Source organism: Hippopotamus amphibius, chromosome 2 (genome assembly GCF_030028045.1).
Source record: "Hippopotamus amphibius kiboko isolate mHipAmp2 chromosome 2, mHipAmp2.hap2, whole genome shotgun sequence".
Classification (NCBI taxonomy): Eukaryota; Metazoa; Chordata; class Mammalia; order Artiodactyla; family Hippopotamidae; genus Hippopotamus; species Hippopotamus amphibius.
Window position 1 is genome coordinate 20,712,560 of NC_080187.1, and position 17,960 is coordinate 20,730,519.

At 56.3% G+C, this 17,960-nt stretch overlaps 1 protein-coding gene across 1 annotated transcript in view; it reads right to left on the minus strand.

Moving 5' to 3' along the window:
* Window positions 1-17,627, minus strand: part of COL27A1 (collagen type XXVII alpha 1 chain) — a 143,668-nt gene extending 126,041 nt beyond the window's left edge. The window contains exons 1-3 of the mRNA XM_057724123.1: window positions 17,569-17,627; window positions 11,110-11,180; window positions 5,531-7,263 (exon numbers count right to left, since the gene is read on the minus strand). Of these exons, the coding sequence (XP_057580106.1) occupies window positions 5,531-7,263; window positions 11,110-11,180; window positions 17,569-17,627 (1,863 nt within the window). The remainder of the gene's footprint in view (window positions 1-5,530; window positions 7,264-11,109; window positions 11,181-17,568) is intronic.
* Between the last annotated feature and the right edge of the window lie 333 nt (window positions 17,628-17,960).

The following is a 17,960-nucleotide window of genomic DNA, read 5'->3' on the forward strand; positions in this document are numbered from 1 at the left end:
TCTCCCAGAGAAGGTGGCCAAGGCCCAGGGCGGGTGAAGGCTGGTGCCGGGCTCCAGGGAGGGACAGTCTCCATGGGGCGTAGCTTCCTGGTGGACTCTGGGAGGGCTGCCACTGCAGAGGTCGGCACACACCCTCTTGGCACTTCTCCTGCCCCAGAAACGGGGGCATCCAGCCTGGAGTCTGACCTCATCCTTGACATCTGCAGAGCAGATGCTAAGTGCCAGTCAGGACCCACGGCCCGGCACGGTGATGTCAGTTCACAGCCGGACTCCTTGACATGGCAGCCCAGCCCCCAGCTGCGGGCCCGATGTCCCTCTTCTACCACCCACACTGGGGCTGCCCAGCCGTCCAGCTGTGGCCCCAGGTCTGAGCCTCCCACACTCAGTGAGGCGGGGTGCCCCCTGCCTCTCTCGCTTGATCCGAGACCCTGCCTGTTCACCATGCAGTGGAAAAACGCTGCCATTTCTTTCCAGGGCCTGAAGCCTGAGCGGGTGACTCTGGGATGATTCACGAGGTTGGGGTGGGATTTTTCCACTCCACGCTGCAAACAACAGGGCCTCTGAGAGGGCCTGGAGCTGCGGGGGAGGGGAGTGGGGGCCACAGGCCTGTCTGGGGGAGGTGGACAAGGTCTGGGCTTGGGGCTCACGCAAACAGAGCCATGGAAACAACCAAGCAGCCTCTGGGCTTCCCCCAAGGGTCCTGGCCTCCAACAGCCAGACCTAGGGGAATCCCATCCCACGGAACAAGTCTACCCTTGTGTCCAGCTGCAATAGCCCTCCTGCCAAACCGTGCAGAAGGAAGGAAGTCCCGGCTGGCATGGCCCCTGGCAGTGAGCAAGCAGAGGTTTCGCAGGCCTGGGATCTGGGAGACCTGAGTCCAGTCCTGAGTGTGCTGTTAACAGCCAGGTGACCCTGGGCACTGATCTTTCATTCTCTGGGCCACTGCTCAGTGCCTGTAGCCTGGTGGGGGAGGCAGGGAGCCCAAAAGCCCCTTCCATCTCTAACCATCTGAGCTCACGATTATTCCCAAGGTTAGCCCACAAGGCACTGAGCTTTCCCCAGTCTCTGTTCTAGGGAAGGACCTACTGGGACAGGGCTTTTCAGTGTGGCCTTGAGCAAATTACTTCATCTCCCTGTGCCTCGGGTCTCAGTTTGCCCAGCTGTAAAATGGGAACACACTACCCATTTTTTTTCCAAGATAACGTAAATACGTGCTGGTTACTCTCCATTTGCTCCCCAGATCCATTCTGTGCCCTGGGAAGCTGCCCTCTACAGGCTGTACCTGCAGGCTTCCCTGCTGTCTGCTAGTGGCTGAGTTTGGTCCATGGGAGGCCCCAGCAGGAAACTGCAGAGTAGAAGGAGAGGGTGGGCGGGTATTTGTCTCCCTGCTCCCTCCTTGCTGTGCTGTAGTTTGATCCCAGCTCCTGTCGGAGATCCCTATCCATGTGTGAAGTGTCACTGGCTTGTGGCAACACCTTCCCCTCCCCTCATACCTGCAGGCTGTACCCTATGTGCTTCTCCAGCCCTGGTCGATTCCTTTGATGATGCCCACAACTCTGTAAATTGTCCCTTCCTTAAACTCTCCTCAGTTCCCTTGTTCCCTGCACGGGGCCACAAGATACAGCTTAGCGCAGAGCCTGGCATGCAGCAGGAGCTCAAAAATGATACGCCAAAGACAAAGCAAAACACCCCTCCATTCTCCTGGGTTCTAGGTGACACCAGTATAAGGGGTAAACTGCTCAAGATCTAGTCCTGGTTCCTAACCACCAACAGAACAAAGGCCCTCTTGTGCCAGAACCTCTTGGTTTTCTTAGGGCAACAATGCCCCTACCTCAACCATCAGCACATCAGTAATGAGCCACGACAATCCCCTGGGACCCAGATTCTAATGCTGGGTGCTTGATGCCTCTCATCTCAGACAACCCACACAACCCTGGAAAGGTAGGTGATACCATGGCCTCATTTTACAGAGGCAAAACCTGAGGTTCAGAGAGGTTAAGTGACTTGTCGAAGGTCACACAGCACCTAGCACCCAGAAGGCACTCACTCACCATTTGTTGAAAGAATGAAAGGACGACTGGATAAGGGCATGGTTCAAACCCAGGTCATTCCAAATCCAAAGTCTGTGTGCTTTTGCACTCCACACGCCTCCTTACCCCACCGGCAGCAGAGATCTGTGTAACCTCAAAGAGCCTGGCAGTGTCAGGACAACCTGTTTTTCGTAAGGATCAAATTCCTTCATTCATCTCCCAGATAGTCATGGAGCATCTGCTGTGGGCCAGGCGCTCAGCCGGGTCTCCCCGAGGTGACGCTTGGAAAAAGTGCAAGGGCGTGCAAATGCCAGCGGCCCGATCGTGAATAAATAAGGCCTTGACTCGCCTCCTCCTGGGTGTGGGGCTTCTGTGCAGCTTCTGTGCAGCCTCTGTGAACCGCAGCTTCCCCGCCCCTACTCACCCGGGGCCAAGCTCAGCTTTTCCATGCTCCCCCCACTCCCGGGGCTCCCACAGAGCTCCCTCTCTCAGTGGCTACAACTCCTGGCAGGCCTGGGCCCAGAGCTGTGTCTCAGCCTCTGCCAGCCTGTCCCGTGCCCCTCGAGAACCATGCAGAACTGGTCAGACACAGCCTTGAACACCCTCTCAGGCTCTGAAAGGTCCCGCAGTCATTTCCAAGAAGGGAGCTGTCCCAACACTGAATCACAGAGAGGAGACAGCCTCAGGGAGAGGAAAGGAGTTCCCCAAATCACCCAGAAAATCTAGAACTCCAAGGCAGCCCTGGAGATCGCTCAACTTGCTTCCTCACAGGAGGTGGGAGCCTTTATCCTCGTATATTCTGCAGAAACCAAAGCTTAGAGTGGGTTGGGGCCACAGAGCTAGCAAGGAGTGGAGACAGGATTTAAGCCCAGGTCTGAGTGTCCCCAGACTGGGGGCAATGGAGCCCCACGCCCCAGGCAGCACAGCTTCTGCTCGGCTGGGGTTAGATCCTGAATGAATCTGAGGCTTCGGGGCAGGGATAAGAGAAAACAGAAGGAACACGACTTCTTGTCACTGCTGCTCAAAGATGCCACTTCGATGAAAATTTCTGATAGCTGGTGAAACATAAATGACCAGTTTGCCACCAGTTTGCCCCAGCAGACTGGACAAAACTTCTAGAAGTTTCTTGGTTCCTTTTGGAGTGAGACTAGGTTCCAAGCTGGGGGAGGGTGGGATTAGGGGACAGCATGGGACATGAGGCAGGATGACACCGGGGCACACTGATGCCTTCCCTCTTGCCCTCATCTGTTCTGGGCTGGAGAAGCAGGAAGAGCCATGGTCCTCACTGAAGCTGCACCCCAGCTCCTGCAAGAACATGCTGGGTGTCCTTGGCCAAGTCTTTTGTCACTCCAGCCCTGGTCCTCTCAACTGCAGAGCAGGGGTTAGCGCACACATCCTACCCTCTTGGACCAGCTTCTACAAGGTCCTAAAGGGAGATACCACGTGTGTGGAAGTAACTCATGAACGTGATAGGTATAGAAACAGAATATTCTTTAGACATTGAACTCTTCACTTGAGACCAAGGACAGGGCCTGACACAGCCCTGAAGCCCCTAGCCTCTAAGCCCTGAGTCCCAGGGTCTCAGAGCAGACACTCAGGGGGTGGATTGGAATGTGCTGATCTTGGAGTCTGGAGCTGGGGAGTAAACTTCAGCTCTGCCTCCTACGTGCTGTGTGGCTTCTGAGTGAATCCTGGCCCTGTCTGGACACAGTCTCTAGGCTCCTCACCTGCCCAACGACGAGGGTGAACTGAATGGTCCCTAAGTATCCATACCCTGAACAGGTCAACTCCAGCACCTTCTTTGACCAGGGGGCAGGGAAGTTCAAGATCTAGCAGGAGGCCTCACCTCCTGCTGCCCCACATCACCAAACCCTGGGAGGAAAGTACACAGCTCAGGCATCCGACAGGCCCAGAGGCAGAGTCTATACCCTGGAAACCTGCTCCTGCTCCAGTTCTGCTGCCTTGGACACGGCATCCCTCGCTCCACATCACACACAGCCTTGGGGGACAGGGTTGGCCTCCTCCACTTGGCTGGGTGGAGACCCTAAACTTCACCCCCCTCTGTCAGAGGGGGACAATTCACCCCCTTTCGACCTCACAGCCAGTGAGGCCAGCACCCCCACAGCTTGGGAAGCTGAGCTGTTGCAGGCCAAAGGTAGCTGGTGCCTGAGTAGGACTGGGTAGCCTGGAGGGGTGAAAAGGGTTCCTCCTGCTTTCCTCGGCTCCCCACTCCATACCCTGCCAATTCCAGAACACAGGACTTGAGCAGAATGTTGACATAATTGCAAAGTAATGCATACAATTTCCATAAGTTGCACAATATGGTTATAATAAAAACGGGCTCTCGGTCCCCTTGGAGACAGGCTGAATAAATATTATTCCTAATGATTATTAAAACTCATTAAGTGGTGTTTGTAAGGCCTGGGAATTCCCAGCATCTGCCACTGTCTCCACATTGTGGGGAGCCTAACCCCAAGCATGGAGCCTGGTGGGAGATCCAGCCCCAAGAAGAAGGAACCCACACGGTGGTCATCTCCAAGGCAGGAGAACAGAGCAGAGGCCCGAGCTTTCTGGAAACTCCGTCTCATCATTCCCCACCCGGAGGAATTGGCCTCCAGCTGCAGAAAGGTCGTTGCCCCTGGAGACAGTCCCAGGCACGCTGGAGGCATCAACCCTGAGACCATTTCCTGCACGTGGAATGTTCTTTCTCTCTTCCTTGACTGCTCAGACTCACCCCAATCCTCCTCACCCCAAACTCCTCCACCAGGCGCCACAAATCAAATGTCTACAGGAGCCAGGCAGGTAACAGAAACAAGAGGAAAGGGCTGGGTTGGAAAGCCAAGTGGGAGACGTGTGGACGGGCACAGACGGGAGGGGGCCTGTCCTGTCTAAAGAAGCAGCCCTGACCTGGCCGCAGCCCACGGGCCACTGCATCTCACCCTCTTCCAAGAAAAGCTGGTCACCTGGCCTTTTATAAGAAATTTCATATTTAAAAAAATATTAATAACTTATTAAACATTTTGAAACAATGCTGCATGTGCCAAACAAAACATATTCAGGACTACCCATGTGCGACCTTTGCCTGGGACTCGCAGACAAGCTGGTGAGCTGGAGGAACCCTGTTCCAGGAGTCAGGGAGCTGGCCTTTCGGGGACTGCGTGACCTGGGGCCAGTCAGTTCGTGGTTTCCCTTAAGCCATTCAACCTTTGCTGTGAGGTCAGGAAAGAGTGACCTGGAGCCTGGGCCAACCAAAGCCCAGGGTTTCAGGCCACCAGACCCAAGTCCACCCCTGGAGATCAGAAACCTGGGGCAGGATGTGCAATCATGAACACAGAAGAGGAGGAGGTGTGGGGGACCCGGGTTCGAGTTGAAGCTCTGCCCGTAGCCAACTCCCTGCTCTAAGCTGCTTCACCCGCTCTGCTCTGAACAGGAGCAGCCACCTAACTGCCCCAGTCCCCTACTCGAGCTGCAAGCAGCATGCACACCCCACCCAGTCTTACCGGTAAACCGCAGTCTCCCTTGGGCCCCGGAGGTCCCATCAGCAGCAGGAAAGGTGTGGGTCCCACCAGGTGGAAGAAGGAATAGCCAGTGCTCACGGGCTGGTTGCTGGAGGACTGGAATCGCGCTGGGGCCAACACCGGGGCCGGGGTGGTCTGCTGGCTGGGACTGGACTGTCTGGGGCTCGGCCCAGTTGTCAGATCGTTCAACGGGACATCCCTGGCTGCCTTCCCAGCTCTGAGCAGGACGGGCTTCCGGGGGCTGCTCTTGGGTCTGGCTTTCTTTGTGGCTTCTGATCCAGTGGGTTTCCTGCTTCCAGTGGGGGCCGAACCAGGAGCGAGGGTAGGGGGCGTTGCTGCGGCTGGCGGCCGAGCAGTCCTGGAAGTGCCAGGACTTGGGACAGGTGATGGGGGCAAGACAGTGGGTCGGGGAGTTAAGGGTGTGCTGGTGCGGGCAGGAGCCAGCTCACTGGCACGACTGCTCATCTTGGCCTCAGCCTGGACCACTGGCGGAAAAGGCTTTTTGGAGGAGCCAGCAGTAGGAGGTAGGGGCCGGGCGCCGGGTGGTGGGGGTCTGGGCATTACAGGGTTCCTCTGGATCGGCTTCACTGTGGGACGGGAGACTTGGGCAGGTACCGGGTGGGAAGTGGGCAGCACCGGCTCCTTGGAGGGCAGGGCTGGCTTCGTGAAGGAAGACGGAGCTGTCTTCTGGGTGGGGTGGGGGCTTCTGACAGGGGCAATTGAAGGAGAAGGGGCTGAAGGCTTGGTGGGGTGACTTTTGGGGATTTTGGTGGCTGTGCTCTTCTGCAATGGCTGGACAGGCCTGGTGGAGCTGGCAAGAGAGGCTGGGGGCACGGGAGGAAGCCTTTCACTGGCTGATGGCTTGGCAGGTGGCAGGGGGGTCCGGGCTGGGCCTCCCCCTGTGACGGGCTGGTGCGGGCCTGTGGTGCTAGTCCTTAGGGGCTTGGTGGGCATGGCAGGCACCACAGTCACCCTGGGCCCTCTGCCTGCTGACCGTGAGCCTGGGGCTGGCGTGGCAGTGGTCAGGTTCTTCAGGCCCAGCAGGGCAAGGTCGGTCTGGAAGGTGAGAGGAGTGCCAGAGGCTCGGGGGAGGAAGGGTCCCAGCTGAGGCCGGTACGTGTCAGCCTGTCCACACTGCTTTCTCAGGTGGGTACAGTAATTGTGAGCGACCTGTGTCACGGGGAAGATACTGAACTGGCACAGGGTACCCTCGAACTGGACTGCGTGTGGGCTCATCTTCCCGAAAAGGAACAAGCCCTCAGGGTCGAGCGCTGGGTCCCTGGGGAAAGGCAGCGGGACAGGCACCCGGCGCTGCCCACAGGCCGTCACCAGGGTAACCGTGCGGCCGCGGAGCTCCAGGGCCAGGTGGTGCCAGCGCCCGTCGTGCACATCGAGGTCGAAGGCCACGGAGCGCCGGGGCCCCAGGTGGACGACGGTCTTGCCGGGGAGGAACTGCAGGCCCAGCTGCAGCTTGTGCTTCCGGCTGCGGACGGCAAAGAGGAAGGCATGGTTCACCCGGTGGGAGCAGAGGCTCAGCACCAGCGCCAGCTCTGTGCCCAGGGTGGCAGGGAGGATGGCGGCCGTGGGGGCCTGGAGCCGGGCCCGCTGCGTAAAGATGAAGCCCGACTGGAACGGAATGACCCCTGGGGGCGGGGGGCTCCGGCCGCCCGCTGCCTTCGTCCAGCTGAGGCCCAGTCGCTGGAGGACATCCACATCTAGAGAGGGAGGGCAGAGGGGGAGAGGACACGGTCAGGGCCTGTGTCCAGCCACGCAGACGGTGAGGACAGTCCACCCGCTGCTACCTGCTGCCCCATGGTCGTGGTGGACAGCACAGAGTTGGAACCAATCCCTTGTCTGGCTGCGTGATCCTGTATATACAGACTGTCCTCCACTTACGATGCAGTTACATCCTGATAAAATCAATGTAAGCTGAAAACATCCTAAGTCAAAAATGCATTTATACACTTAACCTACAGAGCATCATAGCTTAGCCTAGCCTACCTTAAACAGGCTCAGAACACTTACATGAGCCTACGGTTGGGCTGAATCATCGCACACAAAGCCTATTTTACAATAAAGTGCTGAATATCTCACACAATTTATCGAATCCTATACTAAAAGTGAGAAACAGCATGGTTGCACTGGTTCAGAACGGTTGTGTGTTGGTTCTTTCCCCTTGGGATCGCGTGGCTGACTGGGAGCTGCGGCTGCCTCTACCCCGCATCACAGGAGAGGATCATGATGCATATTGCTAGCCTGGGAAAAGATCAAGATCAAAAACTCGAAGCACAGTTTCCCTTCTGCATCATCCTCAAGTCAAAATATCATAAATCGAACCATCGTCCGTTGGGGACCATCTGTAGTGGCTAAACACACACACTCTGGAGTCAAACGTCCTGAGTTCAAACCCCAGCGCCACCACTTTACTAGGCTTGTGACCTCAGTGCCTCGGTTTTCCCAACTTTTAAGTGGGATCATAGTAGTATCAAATTCAGAAGGCCACTGTGAAGATTAAATGAGCTAATGCACTTGGGAAAAAGTGCCACGCACAAAATAAGCACTTTTGAAGGATAGCTATTAATACTAAGAATAATGATAATCACCAAATGCTAGAGCGAAGGGTATAAAAGGCTGCGCAGTGTGGCCTGTTCCCCCTTCTCTCTGCCTCAAAAGCCATCTCCTCTAGGAAGCTGTCCCATAAGTGAGGGAATGACAGGAATGTTCATGTCACCAGAGCTTGGTAAGGATGTCCAGCGTGCCTGACTAGTGTCTTTGGGAACCCACCCAGTCTCCTCCCCACCCCTGACGTCTCTCTCAGGCCAGAGCAGACGGGGGGAGCTGCTGTCTACACAGGAGGCAGAGGACGTTTCCAATGACTCCCCTCCTCCCTGTGTGGCTTTGGACAGAGCAGAGGAAGTAATCAAGGCACCCCTGCAACCTCTGTCCTCTGGCGAAGCATTTGGACATCTGACCGTGGTCTGGCTAGGTCACATCCGCCTGGTAATTACACTGGCAGGGCTTGCCAGAGCAAAAGGAGGGCTTCCAGGGTGTTTATGGAAAGGTTTCCTGACCTTGCCTCTTGTTGGGTTATTCGACCTCCTCTGGTCGGCTGAGCTGCCAGCGTCTGCAGAAGCCCGCTCTGGAGCTCCATCTCAGCAGGAAAGGAGAGCCTGCCTCTGGAACTGGGGTCTCGGAAAGGTCCTCCAGCCCCCTCCCCTGAGCTCAGCATCCTAACTCCTGAGTGTGGAATGCTCTCCCCCTCATCACCTGGAGTAAAAGGGGCGTGCATTGGGCTGAATGCAATCAGCTCTTAGTAGACCCTACGTCAACCACTGTGAGATGGACAGGCGGATGGACAGAGAGATGAATGGGCTGGGAGAAACTGAGAACCTGGATGCTGGCAACATGGCAGCATGATGCTTCCACGGTGGGCTCTGGAGTCAGAAGGCTGGACTTTAGAGCCGGACAAGACCACCTGTGCATCTGGACCCTGAGCCTCAGTGCCCTCTGCTGTAAAACGAGGCTGCAAAGAGTTCCTACCTCATCAGGGTATTGGGAGATGCAATGACGGTCTTTCTTATTATCCTCACCCACCCCTGCACGGGGTACCTCTGGCCAAGTCTCTTCCTGCCCCCCGGGCCTCAGTTTCCCTGCCTGAAAGACACGGGAAACCAGATCCAGAGGTGGCCACAAAGTGCTAAGAATGTCCTAAGATCTCTGTAGCTGTAGGCTGCTGTTTCAGGCTGGCTTGAAGATTCCTGTTCTTCCCTAGGACCCATGGGCCTTTGTTTCACGTCACACGCCTCCTTTCTCCCACCTCTGTCCATCCCCAAGTCCAAAGCTAAAATAAACCACACTGTTTAAGGATTATAAGTAGTAGCATACTTTACACATTTAATCACTGAAAGCCTCTTACTATCATAAAATACTTCTCACTGTGAACAACTTAAAAGGGAGGAGCCACTTGTAAGGGCAGGAAGCCACCTCCCCCTGTCCCACCTCGGCAGCCCCTGAGAGGCTCCCAGGCCTGCACACATCTCTCCCTGGACCCTGCAACTTACGGCCACTCGCACTCACCTAGGGAAGATGACAACTGGACAGGCCAGCTGGCACCGAGGAGGTTTCCCTTATCATCCTCTCCAGGTGGGTTTTAAAGCTGACACCAGGCAGTCTCCAGGCCTCCCCTGCATGCTACCTGCAGCTCAGGGGCCATGTCCCCAACTCTGCTACCTGGAGCTGGCAGACGTGGTCACCACTGAGCCTCTGGGAGCCTCTGACCGCTGTGGGATCCGTGGGGATACAGAAGGGCTGCTCTTGCCCAAAATTGTCAGATAAATATATAATTAACAATAATAATAAAAGCTAGTATTTATTGAGCACTTACTATGTGCTTTACATACATTATCTCTCTCTATTCTCTCAATCATCTACGAAGCTGGTACTGTTCATTATCCCCATTTTACAGATGAGGGTCAGAAAACTGAGCTATAGTAACTTGCCCAAGGTCACACAGCTTACGATAAAAGTCACAGCTGGGCTTTAAACCCGGGCTGCCTGGCCCCCAGGGCTTTGTCCTTCCTTCATCACTATGCTCTCCTGCACTGGAGCCCCTAGACTGGTTGGAAGACAGGGCGGAGACACATTCAGAATCCCATTAGGAGAGAGGGGCTGGGGGACAGGGGAGTGAATTCAGCGCAACGCCAAGACGGAGGGACCCGGCCAGCTGGCCGCAGCAAGATCCCTTTATTACATAAACCTGGCTCCACTCGGCTCTGCACCGCCCCTCCCCCACCCAGTGCCTGACTCAGGACTCTGGACAGCTGTTCACCTACTTTGTGAGGGAAACAGCATTTCGGAAAATATGACATTTGCACAAAATGTTGCTGGGCAGCAGGGGTCTCTTCCGGGCACAGCCCTCCCCTCCCAGGGGCCCAATCCCTGCCCGGCGGCCAGGTCAGGCCACAGGGGCTCTGGGAGCACCCGGCTGCCTGCCCCGGCACACACAGGCCGGCGTGGAGGAGGGGGAGGGGCCGCTATTTTAAGAGGCATTGTGGCTGCTTGACAAGCAGATGTGGGAGAGGTTTCAGTTTCCATGGGCAGCTGTGTAGCCAGCCCCCCTGCCGCCGGGGCCCCCTGGACAGCTCCTCAGGGAGAGCAGGAAAAAGCAGTATGTCACGGCAAGGGGAGGGTAGATCACAGGCGCGGGCCCTGATGGTCCTGGCCTTCCTGCCTCTCGTCAGCACCTCTTGGGGTACCCACTGGACAAGGACGGACAACTGAGGCTTACTGACCCAACGTAACTTACTCAAATTCTGCCCCGGAGAGAAACGAAAGCACCACCTTTCTACATTTCTGCACTGAGCCCTCCCTACCCCTCACAAAACATCTAACTTGATTCCTGCAAGCCTGGAGAGAATGTGCTAATGATCGGCTCCATTCTACTGATGAGAAAATCGAGGCACTGAGTCCCGTTGAGGGGCACTGATGTCTCCTAACCCTGTGTTCTCAGATCCCTTCCGTCCTTCTTTGTCTCCCCCTGCACAAAGAGAAGAGAGAATTACCTTCAGGAGCTCCTTGGGTGGAGGCCAGGTGACAGGCAAGTGAGACTAAGATCCAGGTGAAGAGAAACCCCCTAGAGACCAGGAGACACAAGCAGATGTGGCATCAGCTTCCGCCCCTCACTCCCAGATCCGGCTGGGAGTTGGGAGTGGATGACCCAGCCCCAGTCCTCCCCTAGTCCCACCCGGGGAGGCGAGGCGCAGGCTCTAGGACCCCACTGGACCAGCCCACACTCCCAGGGGTCCAGGCACAGCCTTCGGGGGAGGACCTGCTTACACGGTACCAATGCAAACTTGATTTTCACAGATCAATAAACCAAGGTCACGGGGCAGGAACTAGTAGGCAGGATGCCCTGTCCTGGACGTCAGGAGACCTAGGGTCCAGCCCCAAATCTGCCATCGCCACGCTGGGCAACAAAGGACCAGCCTTTGCCCCTCCCTGTCTCTGGGCCTCAGTCTCTCCATCTGTACTGTGCCCTCAAGATCTTGAGGCCCAAGGGACAGCAGAGCCAGGGCTGAAAGGTCAGCAGGAAGACCAGACTGGTCTGCTTAGATGATAGGTGTCTTCAGATGGCAGGAAAGATGAGAACTCAACCTCCAGACTCACGGCAGGGAGCGGGAGAAGACCCCTTAGCCAGGACCAGTGTGTGCTGAGGAAGCTACCACTGGCTTCATGCTGATTGAAAATGGGAGAGAGGGAAGGAGAGAAGAAGAGACGATGGCAAGTCAGGCCCCTCCCCGCCCCCAGGTGCAAACCTGGCCCCATTGCTTACCAGCTGCATGACCCTGGATAAGTCCCTCCACCTCCCTGAGCCTGTCTTCCTCTTTGCAACTAGGCTGACACTCCCTATCTTGCAAACCAGGCGTGAGGATTAAATGAGCTCATGCATGTCAAGGGCTCGGCCTGCTGCCAGCCACAGAAGTGCTTCTTAGACCAACCCTGCTGCCCCTGAACTCTGGGGCCCGAAAGGGTTAATGCTCTGCTCAGCGGCTCCTGCCAAGATGGGCAGAGGCAGTGATCCGATTTCACCTTCCTGTGGGAGCAGCCACTGGTGACACCCGAAGCCACCGGGGCATCTGATCCCCAAGCAGGCAAAGGGGAGGGCGGCACGTGGCCAGAGTCGGCCAGCCAGGATGCAGGCAGAAAAAGCCCCGACAGGCGGGTGGTGAGGGCAAAGGCTGGGACACGCCGGCCCAGGATCCACTTCCAAGGGGAAGCCCAGGATGATGTGCTTCTGGGGAATCACGTAATCCAGGAAACCCATCTGGTGGAGTGGATGTCTGGAGCCCTGGGTTCTTCCCAGCTCCCTGGGAGCCTTGGAAAACACCCTCTGATTTAATAGCAAGTACTCCAATTTAATTGTAATTAGGATCAATGGTAATCCTGACCTGGACACTGTGGAAGACACTGGAGGTTACCTACACACAGCCACACCACTTCCTGCTTGTTCAGGGAGACATGGACTTCAGAGGATACCGGATAAATCTGGATAAGTCTAAGCCCACCCTGGGAATTTGCCATGCCAGTGACTGGCTTAGGCATGCATATGTGGCCAATGAGATGTGAGGGATGCCTGCCAGGGCCTCTAAGAAAGCATTTCAAAGGGACATAGTAAAAGTTTTCTTCTAGCCTTTGCACGTCATTGAGTGAGGACTTGCGACTGCAGCCATTTTGTGCACATGAGGTAACAAGCCACATGAGCATGTGAGAATGGCAGAATGGAAAAATAGTGGGTGTCTGACGATACGAGATGCTAAATTGGCCAACGCTATTACTGCTTTTCCTTTGGACCTCTTGATAACTCCCCTTATAGTTTAAGCCATGTTCAATGGGGAGTTGCTCTCAGCATAAGGCAAACTAGCTGAAACAGCACTCAGATGCTTATGGTGGTCCCTCGAAAGCCTTCTCCAGCTTCTGGGCCTTTGCACATGCTAATCTCAAGTGCTCTAGACACCACTCTTTTGCCTGCCTGGTCAGTTGCCACTCATGTGTTAGATCCTAGCCTGGGTGTCATTTCCCACAGCCTGCTGCACATACCTCACTAGGTACCCATGTGTGGTCATTGTCTATTTCTCTGTTTCCCTTTCTAGCCCAAGTCCCTGAAGTGCATGGACCACATCTGTCTTGTTCACTCTTGTATTCCCAGCACCTGGCAGGCATGTAGTAAGTGTTTAGTGTATTTTTGCAGAAGGAATGAATGTTACCTGGTATTACAGGACTCTGGACTTTAAAAAGTATCTTCCCAAAGCCTTAACTCTAGCGGGCCCACCCCACCTCTGACTTTCTCCAGGGATGCTCCTGGATAATCTTTGCCCCCTTCTCATCCTCTCCAATCTGCTGCCACTGCTGTGAGAATGCCTTTTACGTGGGGTCCTCCCTGCCTTCACGGGCCTCACCTCCAGCTCACCACCCACCATGACTAAAGGTCAGTGCCTAGCTGCCCTGGTGTTGTCTGGGGAGAAGGGTAGAGGCTGACCCTTTTGACATGACCTGTCCGCTTGAAGCAAATGGCAGCCACATCAGCCCTGATAAGCAATAACAGCCAGCTTTGTTTGATTTGACAAAAACTGAGGCCTCGCGAGGACAGTGCTTCCTCAAGGTCACCATGAGCAGACTCTGGGGACATAGTCCTTCAGCACTATTTCCCACACCTACCAGGTAATTACTCCAGGAAACTGTGGCTAAATCTACTGGGGAAGAGCTGTCTCCTACATTCCAGTCTTGGTAGTTCCAAAGCACAACTGCATAGCAAAGGCTCTGAGAAGTCCTGCAATAAAGAAATCGACTGCACTTTCTGTCAGTCAGCAGTCCCTGAACTTAGAGGACCAGGGAACTCATTTTTCCTGAGAATGTCTCCTCAGAAGACACCGCCCCCAACTCTCCAGTATTCCTACAACCTCACTAGTCTCTGTTCCATTTCCTTCTGGTCTCCTCTCTTCCCAGACCTTTCCAGGCACTAGCCCTCACTCTTTGAGTCTCTCCCTGTGTTGTCACATCCACCCTTCTCAGGATGTTCCCCAAGCTGATAAAGAGAGGCCAGATGAAGAGGAGAAGATACAAGAACCACGCACGTCCTTTTCAGTCAATTTTCCCTGCTGGGGTTATGCCAAGGTGACTACCCTCTAGAGAATAAGAGGAGAAATTTGGGGGCGATATTTGTAATCCCTAAAGGTCAGGAGAAAGAAGATGGGGGAGACGGGATCAGAATCTTCTTTTCAATTAAGTTTCCTAACATCATAGTTTCTAACTCAAGAATTTCGGCCATGAAAAGGCCCATTGCAAAAACATCTGTCTCCCTTTCATTCACCTCAACAAATGCAACTGACCCTCTCAGACCTGGAGTCTGCGTGTGCTTGACCCAGAAACTGCCAGAGTATAGCGCGGGAGTATAGAGTGAGAGAAGGTCCTCTGAGATCATTTAGAGGCCAGATTCTAGTCCCATCCGCTCTTTGTAGAGATGGGCCACTGAGGCCCAGAGAGGGGAAGTGACTTGCCCAAAGCCACACAGCATGTCAGTGACCCACATCATCTGACTCCACTACCAAGCAGACAGTCCTTTTCTCTTGACTCGTCTCCCATGGAGAAGAAATCGGATACTTACAGGGACTTCCTACTTGCCAGAGACCACAGTCCCAGCCTTCACCAACAGGAAAAGAGATGCAGCCTGGGGAGCCAACAGCCATCTAAGTAAGCTCCAGGCCTGGAAAGTTGGCTCCCAGAGGGAGGCCCTGCCGATTCTTTTGCTCCTGTTCCAATCCTGTTTAGGCTACTGCTAATAACGTTTAGTGCCTGCTCTGGCTCAGAGCTTTGTTCTTCCAGACTTCTGTTTTCACCACTGACTCGTGGGCCTTGGCTCGGTGAAGTCAGGGCTCCAGAATGTCGGGAAGACCAGAGCTCAAGGGCCAGAGACAGCAGAAGGCGGCCGAAACAGGAGCCACGAGTTAGGGAGCCTGACCTTGGAGACACAGCCTGGCGACACAGCCCTCCAAGAAGGGAACCCAGGTGTTCCTTTCTTCTGCAAAAAGCGCTCTGCCAGTACACCCAATGTGGTTACCCCTGGACCATGAGGCTGCCAGAACCTGCAGCTGGTTTGCATGGTTTCTCCTCCATCCTTGTTACCTGAGAACACACAGGAGCTCAGAGACTAATACCAGCTTGAACATGCACTGTGCGCTCAGGGCACAGAAACACAAGGGAAGTAGCCCCATGGTGTCTGGGCTTGGCTATGCTCCCATGGAGTGAGCTAGGAGGGATGCTGGCCAGGGGACCACAGAAAAGAAAAAGGGAATGACCTGTCCCACCTGTCTCCATGGATTGGCCAGGTCCCATGTGCCCAGACAGCCACGCCCGGGCTCTCTTCACACCTTACACCTCTTCCATGGGAACACAGACAGGTCATCTGTCTGGACAGGATGCGGCCCAGATTTTTCCAGTTGAGTCACACATCCATTCAAGATGAAGTGAATAATAATACACATAACAGCTGCCATTTATTGAGCACTTACTACATGCCAGGCCCTGCTCTAAAAGCCTTTTACAAGCACAGTCCCACTAACGCGCCCAAAACCCTGTTCACTGGGAATGAAGATGCCCGTTTTGGGGATGAGAGAAAGGGGAAGCAGAAAGGCAAGGTACCTGCCCCGGCCCGCAGGGCTGAGGCAGGATTTGCACAGCCTGACTGCAGTGCACTCTCTGCCCACAGGTGTGAGTTTATGTTTTGCTTCAGTTTCCGCCTTTAATTGAGATGACCTTTTCGTGTCCCAGGCAGGTTGTGAGGTACCCAGCGGGTCCCTGCACACAGAGAGGGAGGAAGAGAATATGCCAGTAAGGTAATGGGCGGAGTGTACTCAGGGAGGGACAGACAGAGGGTTACATTTGGAGGGCAGACCCGCTGCAGTGCAGCATCAGGGGTGCTGATGGCTGTTGAGCTGAGCCTTGCGGGGACAGCAGGCTTACAGAAGCACGAAGGAGGAGGAGTGCTCGGAGTACAGGGAGGAAGGAGAAGGAAAGAGAGGCCAGGGATGCTCTGTAACAGTGTCCTGGAACCTGGTCTAGGAGGTGTAGAGGAGCAAAGCTAGGAGGCATGCGGGGGGCCAGAAGACACAGGATTTTCGGGCACTGCAGTGGCGAGGAAGGCAAAGGCTGGGCCTCAAAGCAGCGTGACTGCCCACTCGCCTAAAGCTTGGGCCCCGCTGTGGGGTGCTCGCCTGGCACCACTTTTCTACCCAACCGCTGGCATCTGCCCTGGCACAGGGTCTTCTGGAGAAAATGAGTCAGCAGTGTGCTTACTGGTGGTGTGTGTGTGTGTGTGTGTGTGTTGCGGTGGGGGGTGGGGGAATCTCAGCCAGCTAGCTTTTTCCAAGACATGGGAAAGAAAGGGGGAGGCATCACCCCCCTGATTGCAATGCGGAGGGGGCAGGGCATGGTGGGGCAGGGCGGAGCTACAGACGGGACCAGCCTCTTGGGAATGTCCTCTGGTCCTGAGGGCAGGATGGACAGGGAGCGAGTTCTGTGCTCCTCTGGGCAGTAAGCATGAGCCACTGGGCCCCGTCCACAGGGCCCCGAGGGGCTGCTCCCAGCCTGCTCACTCCCACACACACCCACAGGCAGTGACTCCCTCTGGCACATGCTCGGTCTTTTACAACTCCTACTGCACAGACTGGGAATCGGAGCCTCTGGGTCCCAGCCCCTCCGTGGAGATTCCCTGCCCCTCTCTGGCCCTGAGTCTCACATCTGTACAATGAGGGGTTCGAATTAGTCACCTCCCAGGGCCCTTTCTGCCCTGACATGCTGGCTCTCACTTTTTCTTTCTCACACACGGGAAAGCGACAGGAACGGAGGACCGCTCCCCACCCCACACCCCTCCCCAAGCAGGGGAGCACTGAGACATACAGACCCAAACAGACTGACACACATGCGGAGATCTCCAGAAACAGGGGAAGTGCAAAGACACAGACACTGAGACAGGAGCAGAAGCCCAGACCCTTAGCTCTAGAAATTTGCAGACAGTTTCCCAAGACCAGACAGAAACAGAGACTTACAGGCTCGGGACCTGTGGACACCGACACAGGAACACACCGAGACAGCCAGAAACGGAGACCCCTCCTCCCCCGCAAGCATCCCCAAAGCCCCCCTCCGCTCCCCCGCCTGCCGCTCCAGGCACCACCCCCCACCCCCCCAAGCCCGATCCTGCGGCTGGCTCTGCAGGGACCCTCCCCAGCTCGGCCCCCGCCCCAACGCGATCGGGCAGCCGCGCCAGGCGGGGCAGGGCGGGCAGCGCTCTCGCCACCCCTCGCAGGGCCGGGGGCGCTGCCCGCGTTAACCCTTGGCGGCCCGCCCCGCAGGGGCGCAGGAAGGGGCAGGAAGCTGACGTTCCGCTGGAAGCGTCCCGCGCGGCGGGGAACCCCGGCCTCCCGAGCCTCAAGAAGCTGGGGAGGGGGCGTCCCCGAGCCCGTACTCACCCCCCGCGTGCCGCCGCCGCCGCTGTGCCTCGGGCCCCCCGCGCCGATCCCGCTCCCATGGCGGGCCCCTACTTCATGCTCCCGAGGCCGGGGGGCAAGTGTGGGCGCGCCCCATGGGGCCGCCAGCCCCCCGCCCCGCCGCGCCAGGCCGGCTCAGAGCGCGCGGCCCCCGCGCCCCCAGCGCAGCCCCGCTCCCAGGGGCGCGCGAGCAGGCAGGCAGCGCGGCCGGGGCCCCGCGGGCGCCCGCGCCAGGCCCATGGTCCCAGGAGTCCCGGCGCCGCGCTCGCCCCTGCCTCGCTCTTTTCTGCTTCCACCGAAAAGGAAGAAGAAGCAGGAAAGAAAAAAAAAAAAAAGATCAAACTTTTGGAGGCGGGCTGCTGGCGGTCCCCGGA